At 37.6% G+C, this 17,094-nt stretch overlaps 1 protein-coding gene across 1 annotated transcript in view; it reads left to right on the top strand.

Moving 5' to 3' along the window:
- The window catches only part of LOC110028868 (187-kDa microtubule-associated protein AIR9), a gene marked incomplete at its 5' end in the record, with an annotated part of 130,671 nt that overhangs the window by 69,237 nt on the left and 44,340 nt on the right, over positions 1 to 17,094 (top strand). Inside the window, 4 exon segments of the mRNA XM_020730893.1 lie at positions 3,279 to 3,379; positions 3,480 to 3,527; positions 3,622 to 3,806; positions 3,922 to 4,039. Of these exon segments, the coding sequence (XP_020586552.1) occupies positions 3,279 to 3,379; positions 3,480 to 3,527; positions 3,622 to 3,806; positions 3,922 to 4,039 (452 nt within the window).

Genomic DNA, 17,094 nt, shown 5'->3' on the forward strand with positions numbered 1-17,094 from the left:
ACAACGTCCTTAGAGCTAGTCTTATACGTCTGGTTAGGTAATGAGTCGTATATTCTTCATTTTCTCAGCTTGAGATTTCCAACCAACAAAATCCAATGCTGATTATGAATGTGGAAAGAAAATATTTTTACATCTTTAACGGTTTCCTTGGTGATATGTTTGACAAAGGGTTTGCTACCATATTTCTTATGCATCTGCATAAAATTATTAATTTAATTGTGCAAGAAGTATATGACAAACTCGTATGAATAAATTTAAGTTGTTCAACTCACCCCATACCTTGGGGAAACATACAGGTAAGACCGGTATAACTCAAGTCTCCTTAAGGTTCTTTCACACAGTAGGACAATAAATAGATCAATGTGTTCATTTCCAAACCACTTATTTCATAGTACATCTTCGAGGGCCGATTGGTAAAACAAAATCTCGCCTCTGTTAATTATAACATCACTACTGCATTGATAAGAAAGAGAGTTTCTGTTAATTGTTTCTGTTAATTACTGTTAATTAAATACAACACAACTGCGTAACATTAAAAGAGTGGTGGACATTTATTTACTGTTCAGTGTATCTGGCAAGACACTGATCTATTTCTTCCTGCATTTCAATTGGTATCAATGATCTATCAGGATACTCAATAATTAAAGCCTCATGACGGAACTGCAAAAGAAAATAATCTATTTTAACTAAAATAAGAACATATAAGATATGGTTCAAAGTAGATAAATCTATTTTTTTATTACGACATAACATATTCGCCTCCATTAGAATTGTAGCTCTGACTCGAATTCAGTATCTACATTTTCTTCCGAAACTTGGGCCTCTTGGGATTCACCCTTTTTTGCATCAGTATTTACAGCGGATATCACAAGGCGCGTCTACAAAAAAAATAGTGTTAGAAAACATAATAGGAAGGTCTATCATATCGTACAAAATAGAATGTCGTTCTCACCGCATGGGATAAAGACTCGAGAACACCCTTTATCGCTCGTTCGACTTCTTTGGGGTCTTCAAAGATTGTCTCATCCCCCACATCTGCGTCTTGTGCTTTCTTATTGTTTCTTCTACCTCTTGGGTCTGTCCGGAATCATCTGTATGTACAGGATCAACAACATTCATATTTTCCTGTGCAGGGTGTTGCACGTTAACATCGCTTATTCTACGTCTTCTTTTGAATTGGTATTGAGATACAGGGGGGTTCACTGTCCTCTTCCTTCCACTGCTGCTAGACTTCTTCCTTTGGAGATGGGTTTGACTTGAATCCGCACTATTTTCTTAACCACCTTGTTAGCCTTAGTTTCAAATATGAGATCCTTTCTTCCCTGAAGCAGGCTCTTTACTATTTGATATGCCTATCAGCAGAGCTACGTGGTCAACATGTAGTTTAACTTCTTTTCCACCAAATTTGAAGACCCTCCTCTTGTTATCCCAACATCTCAGAATATGTAAAGTCATGACATTGTTCTGGGGATATCGGGGCGTGCCAAAGAAATTGAACACCCTCATTTCCATTAAATTATTAATAGTCTCCTCTGAAATGAAATCTCTAATTGCATCCAAGACACCTCTCACTGCAGATGGACGACATCTACAGTTGAAAGTCCTTGCACTCATAATCCTGCAAATTGAAGAAACAATAACATATTATTAGTACCCATATGGAGCTGCATTTTAAATGTTGTTGATGTGTTATTCATGTGGTATGAAGGTGACTTTGAGGTGTTACTCTTGTTTACACATCAGTAACACCTCAATAAAACCTCCGTAACGTAATAATAGAAATTTAACATAAGTTACTCCTATGTCATTGGTGTTATCACATGAATAACACATCAATAATAAATCAATAACACAGAAATAACACATCAATTTCACATCATTAACACATCAGTACCACATAAATAATACATCTAATACACTTCAATAACAATCACAAGTGTATTAGAGATGTTATAACAGAAGCATAACACATCAAAAGATGTAACACAACAATAACACAGGAATAACATAGGAATAACACATGCATAACATAGGGATAACATAGGAATAACACATGAATACTGTGTCATAGAGATATCTGCGAAGTCCATTGAATTTGGTTTTATGCAGTCATTAAGGTAAGGGTTATTTCTATGCTATTGATGTATTACTGGTGTCTTACTTGTGTGCTATTGATGTGTTACTTCTGTGCTATTGATGTGGTATTGTTGTGCTATTGATGTTTAGGGTTTAGGGTAATTGATGTTATTTAAGTTTGGACACAACACTATCACCTGACTCAATCATTTCGGGGTTATTTGCAAAGGAGAACTAACCTCATTATTTCATTATAAATGAAAATGTAGGTGCATAACATGATTTTAAGGAACAGCTGGACGCCATGGCCACCTTCCCTTGCGTGCCGGAGAATGCCTAGGGTTTCGCCAAAAAAAGAAGTAGCGTTTCGTCGAGGAAGACGAAACAGTCGCTAGACCTCAAACCTCGTAATAGTGCGGAGAAAATGAAAAGACTTTTTTTAATAAAGAGGCGGGTTTGGGTTTGGGTTTAGGGTCGGGTCGTGAATTATATGCAATTTATTTTTCTGTGCTTTAATAGGTGGGCCCGGCTTTTCCACGGGGCGGCATTTGATCGAACTACGTACATAGAGCTACATGCGTAGTCTTGAGGCAATATTTCTTCCACGTAGTGAGATTAAGGCTTTGTTGTAGTTGTTGTTGCTTACGTTTTGGTGCTTTGATCAATTAGCACAATTTAGATGCTTTTATGGATTCAATATCGGGACTTAATGATTTGCTCTATTTTGTTTTTGTCTTTTGTTTTTTCTTTCTTTTCCCTCATTTCCTCATGCTTGTTTTTGTGTTGTATGACCTATTTTTGTGCCTCTTGAGACTTCATGGCTTATTTTTCTACCTGTGTTATTGTTTTAATCTTTCTATTTAATTGTCTGCCTTGTTCATGCTCTGGTTGTGTTTTTCTGTCGCAGCTTCTTGCCTCGTGCCACGCTTCTTGTTTGTGTTTTTTGCTTTGAAATGGTTCACATTATTTTCTTCTTGATTATTTTTAGTCTATTTATTTTCTATTTTTTGGCTTGGTGTTGGCTCAGTATCTCCATGTGTTTGGCTCTGTTGTTGTTATCAGACTTATGGATTAATCCACTTCCTTATCTTCAAATAGTCTATTGGCTATGATATGCTTATCAAAAGATATGTTATACAGAGATACTAATGCCTCTTGTATTTGTTTGTTGATCATTCATTGTGCTGGTTTTGAATGGACAGTGATCTTGTGGTAGTTTCAGCTGGTTCTTCTGATTATACTTTGACAAAACAGGATGTTGGGCGGCATCTCGTATTTGTTTATATTCCTGCTAACTTTGAAGGTGAAGTTATCTTTGGAAGTTGTATGCCCTTCAAGATAATACGATTTGCTTTTTCTTAAACTTCACTGTTCTATTTTATATGTTTGTACTTGCTATTCAGGCCAGGAGGGAGAATCTGTATCCATTGCGTCGCAGATTGTGAGAAAAGGTGGTTTTTGTGTTAATTAAAACTGCTATTCTTTATCTTTCCTACATCAAGTTGCTTCAAAAAAATTGTTTGTTTTTTCTAATTGTAATTGTAGCTCCACCGAAGGTAACCAATTTGAAGATCGTTGGAGATCTGAGGGAAGGGAGTAAATTGACAGTTACAGCAACGGTTATCGGAGGAAATGAGGGATCTTCTAGGGTCCAGTGGTTTAAAACTCTTTCGTCTGAATTTGCGGATGAAAATAGCCTGGAAGCAATTAGTTCCTCGAAAATTGCAAAGGTGAATATTTTTTTTGTTCATTATCAGTATGCTCTCAAATTAAAAGGTGGTTGCTAGTTCCTCGCTTTCTGTTAGTATCCACTCTTTTCATCATGTTGCATAATTTGATTCTTAGACTGTCCGCGTTCCACTCGGTGCTGTGGGGTACTACATTGTTTCAAAGTTTAGTCCTGTGGCTGCTGATGGTGAAACTGGTGAATCAGCTTTTGTTATCTCTGAGAAAGTAATTGAAAGTAAGTCCCAATTGTTCTCTGCTTGAATTTTTAGGGAGATTCTTCGGTGAGTATGAGTTTTTTTTTTAATAAATAAACATGCATAACGAATCCTCAAACAAACCAGAGCTTCTGAGAACACTTACAAATGAAATCATTAGCACCCAAAAAAATCTGTTATGATCATAAAAAATATTTGCATTCAAAATCTATACGAAAGGACACATCACCTCGCTTTTGATCTTTCTGATGCTCATCTCTTCTTGTAAACCAATATTGTAATATTGTTTAAGCTATATGCTCACTAAGGTAGTCAATGTTTAATTAAGATTTGATATACAAGTAATAAATAATATTTATACTGGTCATGGACCGACTAATATTAATAACAACAATAATAATAAATAAACATGCTTATTATTTAGAAGTACAAAAAACATTACTAAAAGCAGTGTAGGAAGCAATGGTCAGAAATAGAAGTTATTAGCACTTCATACATTCCACTATACCATGTCTTATATACCTTTATATTCAATCTTCTTTTTGATATTCAAATTTCTTTTTCTTGAAATGTCATATTATATTTACGTAAGCTTTGATTTATTTTATTTCAATAGTCTTTTACTCAGTCGTTGGCTATATCCGCTCCAATTTTTTTTGTCAAGAGTCATGAATTCAATTATTTTTCTATCAAACCTCATCTCGTCAAAATTCACGTCTTAACCTTGCATGTCATTAATATATCTAACGATCCAGCCTATAACATTCATTCGATCAGCTTATATTTGTTATAATAATTTTTATATGTATTTATTGGCTTAATATAATTACAAGCAACTACTTTATTGACATACACAAGCATATAACGAGACTCCTAAAATCAACAATTTGTACTTGATCTTGCTTTTCTATGAAATATTTAGGTATCCAATTGTTTTATTAAACCAAATTGGGGGCGTTTATCATGCTTAATATGAAAGAAATTTTAAGTGTCAATTATATACAAGTAATAAACTTTTAGAATATTTTACATGTTAATTTATCATTGATTATCTTATCTCCGTTATCAAGTTAACTTTGCGATGAGTTTCTCGGAGCTTCCCTCGAGTCTCCTTACATACAGAGTCTAATAATGTCCAATTCATTTAATTTTATTAAAAAGCTTAAAATAAATTTTATTAGTTACAAACCACCATTTATAATTTTATTCCAAAATAACTTTCACATGCTAACTTTTACTAATAACTTTTTTATGATCTCTCTATAAATCTAAAGCCATATTCGTTCCCAACGAGTTTGCTAAAATACAAATTCACAAAAGTGAAAAGTAATTATATGTTCATCATGTTAACTATTATTAGCACAATCATTTATTTAAATATACCTATAAACTTAATTTCTTTACCTCCAAAACTTATATTTTCTTCCCTCCTCTTCCTCTTAAAATGTGGGGCTTCTAGGCTGGCTGAACCGACCAATTCAGTAAGCAGATTGTCGTTCCAACAGAGAGGTTGGACCGGCCAACTATTTCTTGGGTGGGACTCCCCCCTCCTCGTGTTCCCCCACTTTTTGTTTCCCTATCTACGAATATGTTGCTTGTTGAGTTAAGATTTTAATTTTTGTTAATGTTTTGTTTCTGCCTCAAGATGTTTTCCTTTGATTAGGCTTCATCCGATGACAGTTGGTGCTTTGGCTGTATCCTGCAATGAGGAGGTGATTTCCTCCGCCAATCCCTCTCCATACCTTCTCCCAGTTTTCCAGCAACCTCCCCTCCCACCTTCCCTTTCCCTGTTTCCAGGAACCTCCAACCCCACTACGTCCTCTCTTCAATTGTTAGTCACTCCACCCTTTCTTTCCTTGCTTCCGGCTGCCTCCAACCTTCCGCCGCTTCCTCCCTCTGCCTACAGCAGTTAGCCAACCCACGACACCGCTTCCCTGTTTCTAGACACCAATCCTTTCCTCCTTGCAACCCTGCTGTCCCCAAGCCCATTCGGCTGCACCGCAACTACTTCTCGTCACCGTCCTCAATTTCCCCTACCAACCCTAGTAGGGTATTAGTGTTTGTCGTATTATCTTTTTTCATTTTGAGTCTTGATTGTAACCTTGTAGGTTGAATAATAAATTTTTTTCCCCACAGATTTCTAATGAATACTCACCAACATTTGGTATCAGAGATAGCTTAACTCTAGTCCTCTCTTAGTGTTTACTAGCATTCACCTTACGCCTCCACCATATTTTATTAGGGGGATTTACATACGTACCATCAAAAGTAGTCTATGTTACCCATTTAACACCTTAAACTTTAATTTTACTTAAATACCACCCAAAACTTCTGAAGTGCCCGATTTTACCACTACATTACATTGTTTGTTGTTGTAGTTATCTTTTGGCATATCTCTCGTTCACGAAGTTCTCTTCTCCTACATCGTCTTGCAGGAGATTATGAATGCAACTATTATCCAAAATACACCTCAACCTTTCTAGAAACCACCACGATGGCAACATCCCCCCATCCATCCCCTCAATGCAGAGCCTCATAGTCGTTCATTTCTCCTCCAACCACCTCTCCGACCTCATTCCAGTGACTGGTCAATTCAACTACTTCAACTCTTAGACCTTCCTCGGAAATCCAAAATTCTGTGGGTCTTACCTTAACTAACAGTAGCAAGCCAGGCCATACTAACAGTCATTTCTACTACTCCTTCAAGCTCATTCTTATCATTTTTCTTCTGTGCTCCAATGCATTCTTCCCTGTTGCCATAATCAAAGCACGGTCTTTGAAGATAGCTAGTAAAGCCCGTTCGAGGAAGCTCGACATTATGTGTAAACCAGTGGAATAGAAGGCAGCTCGATGTTGCTATTGGAGGGGGAAACAAATGGGGAAGGTGATATGCAGGGATTGGTGCAGTGGGGAAGAAGTGGGGATGGGTTGTGCTCGTGTACGGAGAGGGAGAACATGCCAAAATGGAGCTCAGGATTGCAAGGCGAGAAAATGGTTGTGGTGTGAAACTTATATGAGGAGCAGGTAACAAAATGGTAGAAGTGGGGGCTTTGTAAATTTTGGGTTCTATTTAAATAAAACTAAAGTTTAAGATGTTACATATGTAATATAGGCTATTTCTGGCGGTATGTATATAAATCCCCCATTTTTTTATTTCCTATCTTCAACCACCCATTCCAAACCCAAACTCTAATCTTGCCACCACAGAGATACATGTTGAATCCTTTATGGGATGAGATACAACGGGAGATCTGTCGACTTCAACAGAGATTCGTGGAGATAGATGATGAAACCCAAGGTGAGATTTACCCTTAATCATGATTTGGAGAGTCGAAGGGGAGACAAGGATGAGGATCTAAATACGTTCCACATGGGACGCGTTAGTGATGAGGAAGATCAGATACATCGCTTTGGAATTCAATATCAGAGGAGGCCGAAAGAGGAGTCCATTAATGTAGGGCACAGAGACTTCGACATTAAGATGAATCTACCAGAGTTTAATGAATGTATGAATCTAGATGACTTTATCGATTGATTGCAATCTAATGAGTGAATTTTCGGATATAAGAAAGCGCCACAAGGTAAACTGGTAAAATTGACGGTCATCAAGTTGAAAAAAATGCTTGTTGTGGGAAAATTTGTAGAAACAAATGAAGAGAGAAGACAATGATAAAATTACTAAGTGGGAAAAGATGAGGAAATACCTTCTATCAAATTACCGTCAAGATATATTTTTGAGACTCCACTTACAGAAAAGAGATCTTTCAATAAAGTTCATGACATATCTCGACCAGTTGTAGATGAAGTATGAGTTTATTGAGCCGGAGGAATACACAATAGCCCGGTACTTGGGGGTCTTAAGCCTGCTAATAGCAATGTTGTGCAGTTACAACCATACTGGTCGCTGGGGGATATCCAATCCATAGCCTTGAAGGTGGAAATACAATAAAAACAGAGTAGACAACAATCTTCATTTTGAAAGCAATCTTCAGTTAGTCATACATCCATAACAACTGACTAGGGTACCTCTGGCAAAGTTGGTAAGACAGAACAGGGGAGTGGCAAGATAGATTCGAGTGGAAATAAACTGAATAGTGGCAACTTTTTTAGTACATAGCCTGCCATGAGGTGTTTCAGATACCATGGCTACGAATACATAGCCTCCAACTGTCCTACGAGATGAATTGTCTCATTCACAGACCAGGGCATCGTCGAGGTGGTGGAAGACGAGGAATTAGAGGATGGTTCAGACGAAGAACTTCAGCTCCAGGGTAACGAGAGAGAGAATTGTTAGTCATATAGAGACTTCTACAATTAGGGCCGGAGAGAGATCACTAATAGCTAGGTACATCATCTTTCGCACCAAGTGTACTGTGTTTGCAGTTTGGTTATCGAAGGTGGGAGTCTTAAAATGTGGTGTCCACGTTGATTGTGATGAAATTAGAATCGGCGACATAGAAACATCCTTAATCCTATTTTCTTAATTGGTTGAAGAGAGAAAACTAGGCACACGTAGATTAGTTGTGCTTTGTTGATTCTTCAATTCAGGATCAGTTACTGGAGCAAGTGTGATGCAATGTGGTTTCGATGGACTCATGTCATATTTTGTTGGGGAGGCCTTTGCAGTTCGACCGCTAGCCTTAGCACGACGACTTCAATAATAATTATTCTTTTGAAAAGGATGGGAAACACATCATGTTGTTACCTGTTAAGAATGCGTGAGGTGTAGAAGACACAAATAAAGAGTTAGTCTCGAGGACCACCTTTATGCAGTGTGCTTGGATGCTTCAAATACACTAGCATTGGTCCTACTGGAGGGAACTGAAGTGGAGCGTGCGATGCCAGCACTGCTATAACCACTACCACATGACTTCCAGGATGTTGTGGCCGACAATCTTCCATAGGGATTACCGCCTCTGAGAGATTCATCCTGCTATTGATCATACTCAGATTAGTGTTGCTTAAATAGCTTATCTACTAATTGAGTTCTGTAGAGTATGAGTTGCAGCGACAGGTATAGGATCTCACCACGAGAGGGTTAGTTAGTGGAGTATCAATCTACCCTGATGGTACCTAGGAAGGACGGTTCGTGATGGATGTGCATTAACAACAAGGTCATCAACAAGATTACCAGCAAGTACCTGTTTCCCATGGCTCGCTTGGATGACCTTTTAGATCATTTTCATGGAGCCACCTTTTTCAAGGTAGACTTACATAATGGGTATCATCAGATCTAGATGAGGCCAGGAGAAGAGTGGCAGACCACTTTCAAGACACGAGACGACTTATACAAGTGGAGAATAATGTTATTTGATTTGTCAAATGTGTGCAACATTTTTTATGAGATTGATGAATCATGTATTCCGGGCTCACATTGGAAAATTTATTGTGGTGTACTTTGAGTACATTCTTGTCTACAGTTGATTCAAGGAGTAGCACTTACAAAACCTGAGGGAGGTAGGCGTTGCGAGCAGAGAAGCTATATGCCGAGTTTAAGATTTGCCACTTTATGATAGTTCATGTATGTTTTTTGGGTTATATCTTGTCCAATGTAAGCATTCAGATGAGACTCACAAAGATCAAGACCATTGTGTGCTAGACTGGAGCACAGACTTTCATCGTGTTGAGGCAGTTTCTTGGACTAACGTCATTTTACAAATGATTCATCAGGAGTTTCAGTACCATCATTGCCCTCCTGACATATCTTTTGAAGAGAAATTCAAGTGGATAGAGACAACTCAGAAGAGTTTCGATGCACTCAAGGAGAAGGTGACCCAGACTTTCACCGTGTTGAGGCAGTTTCTTGGAGTAGCGTCATTTTACAAATGATTCATCAGGAGTTTTAGTACCATCACTGCTCTCCTGAAATAACTTTTGAGAAGAGAAATTCAAGTGGATAGAGACGACTCAGAAGAGTTTCGATGCACTCAAGCAGAAGGTGACCCAAACAATAGTATTGGCATTAATAGATTTCAACCAGCTGTTCGAGGTAGTGTGATGTATTTGACGTGGGGATAGAAGCAGTGTTGTGCTAGTGTGGTCACCTCATAACCTTTTTCAGTGAGAAATTGAATGATTCCAAAAGAAGATTCTTGACGTATGATAATGAATTTTATGCGTTTGTAAGAGCTCTTGAGCACTGGAGTAATTACCTATTGACAAGCGAGTTAAAGTTGTTCATAGACCACGAAGCTTTTAAATTCTTCAACAACCAGTGCAATTTGAAGGGCTGACATGCAAATTGGGTGGAGTTTATAGCATCATTCCAGTTTATGCTCAAGCACAAGGCTGGGAATCAGAACTGTGTAGGAGAGCTATGCGAGACAAATGAGGATTTCAGGAAATTCTAGAAGCAATGTCAGGAGAAGTCCATCGGGTAGTACTATAGTGCTGATCGTTGTTCTACCAAGGTAAGTTTTGCATTTCTAGATGTTCGCCGAGAGAGCCCATTGTTTAGGAAATCCAAGATGGAGAACTTGAGGTATATTTTAGTCGGGACAAGACTCTCGCACTAATGAGAACACTTTTTTTGGCCCCGACCAGCGAGAGATTTGGAGTGGCACGTTAGGCAATGTCAGATTTGTCAATTGGCAAAAAACAGGGGACACATTGCAGGACTGTAACCCCATTACCATTACCTGAGGCATAGTGAGTGAACATTAGCATGAATTTTGTTGTTGGCCTTCTGAGGACATAGTGGAACAAAGATTCTGGTCATGGTTGTGGTAGATCGATTCTGGAAGATGACAAATGTTGTATCCTGCCACCAGACACTGGATGCATCACATGCCGCCGACTTGTACATCGGGGAGATTGTAAGGCTGCACATGATAGCAAGGACTATCACTTTAAACAAGGGATGTTAAGTTCCCGAGTCACTTCTGGAGGATTTTGTGAGGAAAACAAAACACTAAGCTTCAATTCAGTTCTAGAACACACCCCAAATGGATGGTTAGACGGAGGTTGTAAACAAGTGACTTAGAAAACTGTTGTGATGCTTTCTTGGGAAGAATATCAAGCACTGGAATTGTTTCTAGCTCAAGCTGAGTTTACGTACAATAGATCTATGAACGTGACTATGGGTCGCAGCCCAATGGAGATCCCGTATAGATGCAACCCACTCAATCCACATGAATTAGTATTGCTCCTTGAGACAATAGAGATTAGTGAGGATGTTGAGCGTGACTATGGGTCGCACCCCAATGGAGATTTCGTACAGATGCAACCCACTCAATCCACATGAATTAGTATCGCTCCTTGAGACAATAGAGATTAGTGAGGATGTTGAGGAACAGGTGCACTTGATTCGGAAGGTCCACAAGAAGGTTGAAAAAAAGATCACTAAGCAGAATCACATGTTCCAAGCATAGATGACCGTGAAAAGGAAAAATGTGACCTTTCAAGAATGAGACTTAGTGTGGATTCTAGATAGGTGCATTCAGAAAACTCAAACCCAAAACAAGCAGACCTTTTAGAGTACTACAGCTGAATGACAATGCCTATAAGATCGACATGTCAAGGGACTACAATATTTTTGGTACATTCAATCTCAAGGACCTAACATTGTATTACGGGGATCAAGAAGTTTCGACGAATGAAGTTTGAATAAATGATCACTAAGCAGAATCGCAAGTACTAGGCATAAACGATCATGAAAAGGAAAAATGTGACCTTTCAAGAATGAGACTTAGGGTCTGTTTGGGGCAGCTGCACTATATCCAGCTTATTTAGATAAGCATCTTATCCTGATCAACCGTTGATCAGCAGCTGATTCAACCGTTGATCAGCAGCTGATCAGGATAAGTTGACTGACTGTTTGGTTTGTGCGTTTTGACCGTTGATCAGCAGCTGATCCGGATAAGTTGACTGACTGTTTGGTTTGTGCGTTTTGAAAACAATTGATTTGGAGTTGTTTCTGAATGAATAACTATTCTACCACTATGTAGTTTTTTTGTTTGCGATCATGGAGGTGGGATTTGAAGAACTCACCTCGATTGACTGGTTCTCGATCAGGGCAAAAATCCTTTGCTCGCCCTCACTGCGAAGTTGTTCAAACTTCTTCCCTGCAACAATTTTTTTTCTCCAAAACATACCTTGTAATAAAGAAATATATCAACACATTCCGATTATCGAGTTAAATATCAGTAAAACATTTGTGTGTTCCATGATAAAATGTATGCTTTTGGACAAAAGCATTGTCCAAAAACATATCTCGGAAAGCATTAGGGACTGAAGCAGTAACTCCATCGAGTTTCCTCCCTCTGAAGGATGTGTCCTCCACGATCAAGCCATCCACAACCATATCTATGCCAAACCAGATGTTTGAAGAAGGGAACAAGAAAAACGATGCTGGTTATGCAAAAAATATGAGCTACCCAAATTTCCCGATTTGAAATCCTATGAGACTGGACAAGCACCATCGTGCTTGATAACACAAGGAAGAAGGTGGACGCGATCTGTGAGATCTATGAAGAAAGTTGATTCGCGAGAGTCAAAAAGGTTCTTTCCCTTTACCCTGCAGTCGATACCCTCACTGCTTGCCTCCTCGTTGTCCATGGATCGATCTGCAGAAACTTTGCGAGGCTGCAGAAGGGGCATGGAAGGAAATAAACTCCGAACGCAGATACAAGACGTGGGCCGCGGGGATGGTACCCCCCGCGGCACCGTCTATTAAGGAAAATGAAAATTGCATTTCCAATAATTTACCCGAACACACTATCCAAATGGGCACGACAACGTTTTGAAAACGCCACCGCACCTATAAGCTGTCCCAAACGGACCTTTGGTGCGGTTTCTAGATAGGTGCATTCAGAAAACTCAAACCCAAAGCAAACAGACCTTTCAGAGTACTTCTAAAGTTGAATGACAACTTATAAGATCGATATGTCAGGGGACTACTATATTTCTGCTACATTCAATCTCAGAAACCTGACACTGTATTACGGGGATCAAGAAGCTTCGATGAATGAAGTTGAAGCTTCCCCAACCCCAGGAGACTGATGCGTGGCTAGGCTAGCTGAACCGGCCAGTTCAACAATCCAAGTGCCTGTCCAGCAAGGAGGCTAGACCGGCCATCTATCTCTTGAGTAGGAACTGTCCCCATTTTTTCCCCTCTTATTTTCCCACTTATGAATATGTTGTTTGCTAAGTTGGGGTTTAGTTTTTTGTTGATTTTTCATATTTGTCTCCAGGTTTTTTCCCTTGTTAGGGTTGTATCCAAGGTTAGGCGGTGCTCCAGCTGTATCATGCTCTGAGGTGGTGATTACCTCTGCCAATTCCTCCCCATACATTCTCCTTATTTTTCAGCCACTGCCCCTCCCACCTTCCCTTTCCGTGCTTTAAGCCGTTTCCAACCCAACTATCTCCTCTTTGTGCAACCTTTTCCTGCTCCACCCCTTGCAATCCTTGTTTCCAGCCGCAGCTAGTATTCTCTAGCCACCATCCTTCTGCTGCATCATCCCCCCTGCTTCCAACCATTATCCAACCCACGCCCCCTCTTGTTTGCAGCCACCGATCCTCACCCCCTCCTTGCAACCATGCTGAAGCACTTTCTCCGAGCATATTCGGTCGCGCTGCAATTACTCCTAGCTAAAATCCATGGTTACCTTTACCCGACCCTAGTAGGGTATTATTGTGTTAGGATCCGGCCCGACCCGAGACTTGGAATTAGTCAAGGCGGGAACGGTGGTCAGATGTGTGAATTAAATATTGTATATTAACTCACAGTTTAACATATAAAAGAGCCACTAAAAGTTAAATTAAAACATCATACTTTGTAATGACATCGATGATGGTTGTTAGCGTCGTCTATAAACGTTTTTCCTTCTATCGCTCATCTTTTAATCACTTAATTAACCAAAAAAATTAGTTTGAAAATAATAATTTGTTAAACAAGCTACTGAATACCTCATACTTCTAAACTGCAACAATATTAAAAAAAGAAATAGTAATATTCATGTTAGTTAAACTTTTTATAAATCAATATAAACATTTGACATGCTATTTAAAGTGGTCTATATTATTATCATATTAATATCATTTCATATCTATATAACTATCTTAAGAAGCACCGTCTAAAAATTGTGTTAATTAAAACACATCAATATCAATATTATATTTTGTTTATGTGCATGGATGCATTAGTATTCTCCCACTAGAATCATCAAGGGGTGCTCCGTCATAGTCTGTCATGCACATGCAAACAGTCAACATAAGGACGTGTATTCATTACATTCAATTATACTATATAAAATAGCTACAATATTCGTCACGATATGACCAATAAAGAAAAAAATATCTCAATGAGAATAAAACATCTACAAATGTTATTTGAGAAGAATTAAGTTGTTTCCATAGTTTAAAAGTAAAAATACTCATCTCAAAGTTGTACGACTTGTTTCAAATGTGTTTACTCTATCTCCAATAGTTAGCTCCCTACAATATCGTTAAAATATAATCTTAAACATATCATTAATTATGCTTAATTAATCTCTTAATTACTTATGTAACTTTAATTATTGATTAGAAGCTTAGTTTTAAGTATGTATGTTACTTTAATTTGACTATTAAAACTTCAACTAAATTAACATTTATGATTATATTCATTATCCAAAAAATGTCCACTCAAATTTAAATAAGTAACTGTAAATTTTATTTTCATATTTTAAATAAATCATTGTTGATATTATTATTTTATATAAAAATATATAAATTAATTAATATATAATATTAATAATACAAAACTTAATATTTCTCTTATCAAAAGTTGGGCCCGAACTCGCACAATCCACCCCTTTTTTTCTTCTAATTAGGTTCGATCACACGTGGCTTCAACTCCTTCTCGCAAGAACTGTTCTTTGCAGAACTCCTTTCCCTGCCGCTCCTTCCTCGACTCGACTTCAGCTTCCATGCACGAACCTTCTTCCTGCTGCTTCCTCTTCCTCTGCGTGGTACCAATGCTGCTCCTTTCCTCGACAAAGACGTCACCTTTGCCCTACTCTCATGTCGTCCTCTTCGTATGCTGCTGAACTCACGGGTAACCCGATTTATATAGGCGAAATCACCTCCTAAACTTCCGACCTCTTGTTTCCTTTTCTTCAATTGTTTGTTTCCTCTTCCACTCCTGTTCGTTTCTTGTCTATTCCTTCGTTTTCTTTGTTTCATCTCACCCATACAGAGTCATTACGATCTTCTCCACCTATAAAAATTTCATCCTTAAAATTTAAAAATGGATTGCATGTAATCTTATTAATTAGGTCATCATTAGTTATCCATAATATTTCTATCACTCATTTCTCCTATAATTCGGGTGAATTCATTTAGTTGAATGGATGTAATTATTAATTTGAGCTAACTTTCAATTTTTTTAATTTTTATCATTGAAATTTTCCTATTAACTAATCCTAACCCCTATGCTCTAATATCACATTTATCACTACCCGACCCGAGGTTTGGAATTAATTAAGGAGGTAATGACGATCAAATTGGTGAATTATTTATTTATATTATTCCATAATTTAACAAATTAAAGAGACTAAAAATTAGATTAAAACAGTATAATTTCGAATTACCTCGTTCATAGTTGTCTACGCCGTCTATAAACAATTTTCTTTTTATCGCTCATCTTTTAATCACATAATTAACCTAAAAAGTTAGTTTAAAAATAATAATAAATTAAATAATCTAGTGAATACTCATGTTTCTAACTTACATCAATACAAGAAAAAAAAGAACAATTTGTATGCTAAAAACTTCTTTATAAATCAATATAAACATTTAAAATGCTATTTAAATGAGTATATATCATTATCATATCAATATCATTTTATATCTATACAACCATCACATGTGGCACCGTATAAAATTTGTGTCAATTAAGACACATCAATATCAATATCCTTTTCTATTTTTTTGCATAGGTACATTAGTATTTCCCACTAGTAAGATCAAGAGGTGTTGTATCATAGTCAATCATGCACATACAAACAATCAACAAAAACATATGTTTTCATTGCATTTACTTATACTATATAAAACATACACTAAAATGCATGAGTAAATAACTACAGCTTTCGTCACGTAGCCTCTGGCCAACCCTCACGTTGTCCTCTTCGCATGCCACCGAACCCACAAGTAAGCCGATTTATATAGGCAAAATCACCTTCTAAACTTCCGACCTTTTGTTTCCTCTTTTTAAGCTTTGCGTTTCCTCTCCCTTTCCTTATTCATCATTTTCCTCTTCCATTTTTGTTCGTTTCCCCTTCTCTATTCCTTCATTTTCTCTGTTTCATCTCCCTCCCGTACAGAGTCGTTACATATCATGTTTACTTGTTTCATTTTGAGTTTTGATTGTAACCTCGTGGTTTGAATAATAAAATTTTGATTTCCCATAGGTTTCTACTAAACCGGCATCAGCTTGCTTCCCTCATCTTCTCCTTCTTTCTCTGTATTTCCTCATTAGCTACTACCCTAGAGAAGTAAAGCTCCCACTTGAACCTACCCAATTATTAATTAAGGGATTATAGGAAACATATAGAGTTTAGGTTAGGTAATATATATATATATATATATATATATTTTGAAAAGCGCAAGGGCGGTCTTTTTTGAGACTTTATTGAAATAGAAAAGATACATAATAGTTGTATTAGAGAGCCTAATAGAGATACCCTACCCATACGATACCAAGTACAATGATACCCCAACAAAAAAATACAGGTAGACTCAAAAAAAGTTTAAAACATGCAGAAAACTAGTTAGGGATTAGCCAGTTTAGTCCTGCATTTTTTCTATTTTTAGAAGCGGAGCTAGATAACAAACTTTGAAAAGTTGTGTCATTGTAAGGAGTAACCAAAGTATCATCGATTAAGTTCCAAGTTGGAGTGTGACCCTAGCTTTCTCCTTCCGTCGAGAAGTGTAAACCTGTCATTCTTCATCTGAAGACTGACTCATGTGATTGTCGATCTGATTAGATAGTAAAACCGCATTAGAAGGAAATGCAGTCGTTGCCACATCGATAAGTTTCAGTGTATGTGAAGTGTGAATATATATATATATATATATATATATATATATATAT

Source organism: Phalaenopsis equestris, unplaced genomic scaffold (assembly GCF_001263595.1).
Source record: "Phalaenopsis equestris unplaced genomic scaffold, ASM126359v1 Scaffold000535, whole genome shotgun sequence".
Classification (NCBI taxonomy): domain Eukaryota; kingdom Viridiplantae; phylum Streptophyta; class Magnoliopsida; order Asparagales; family Orchidaceae; genus Phalaenopsis; species Phalaenopsis equestris.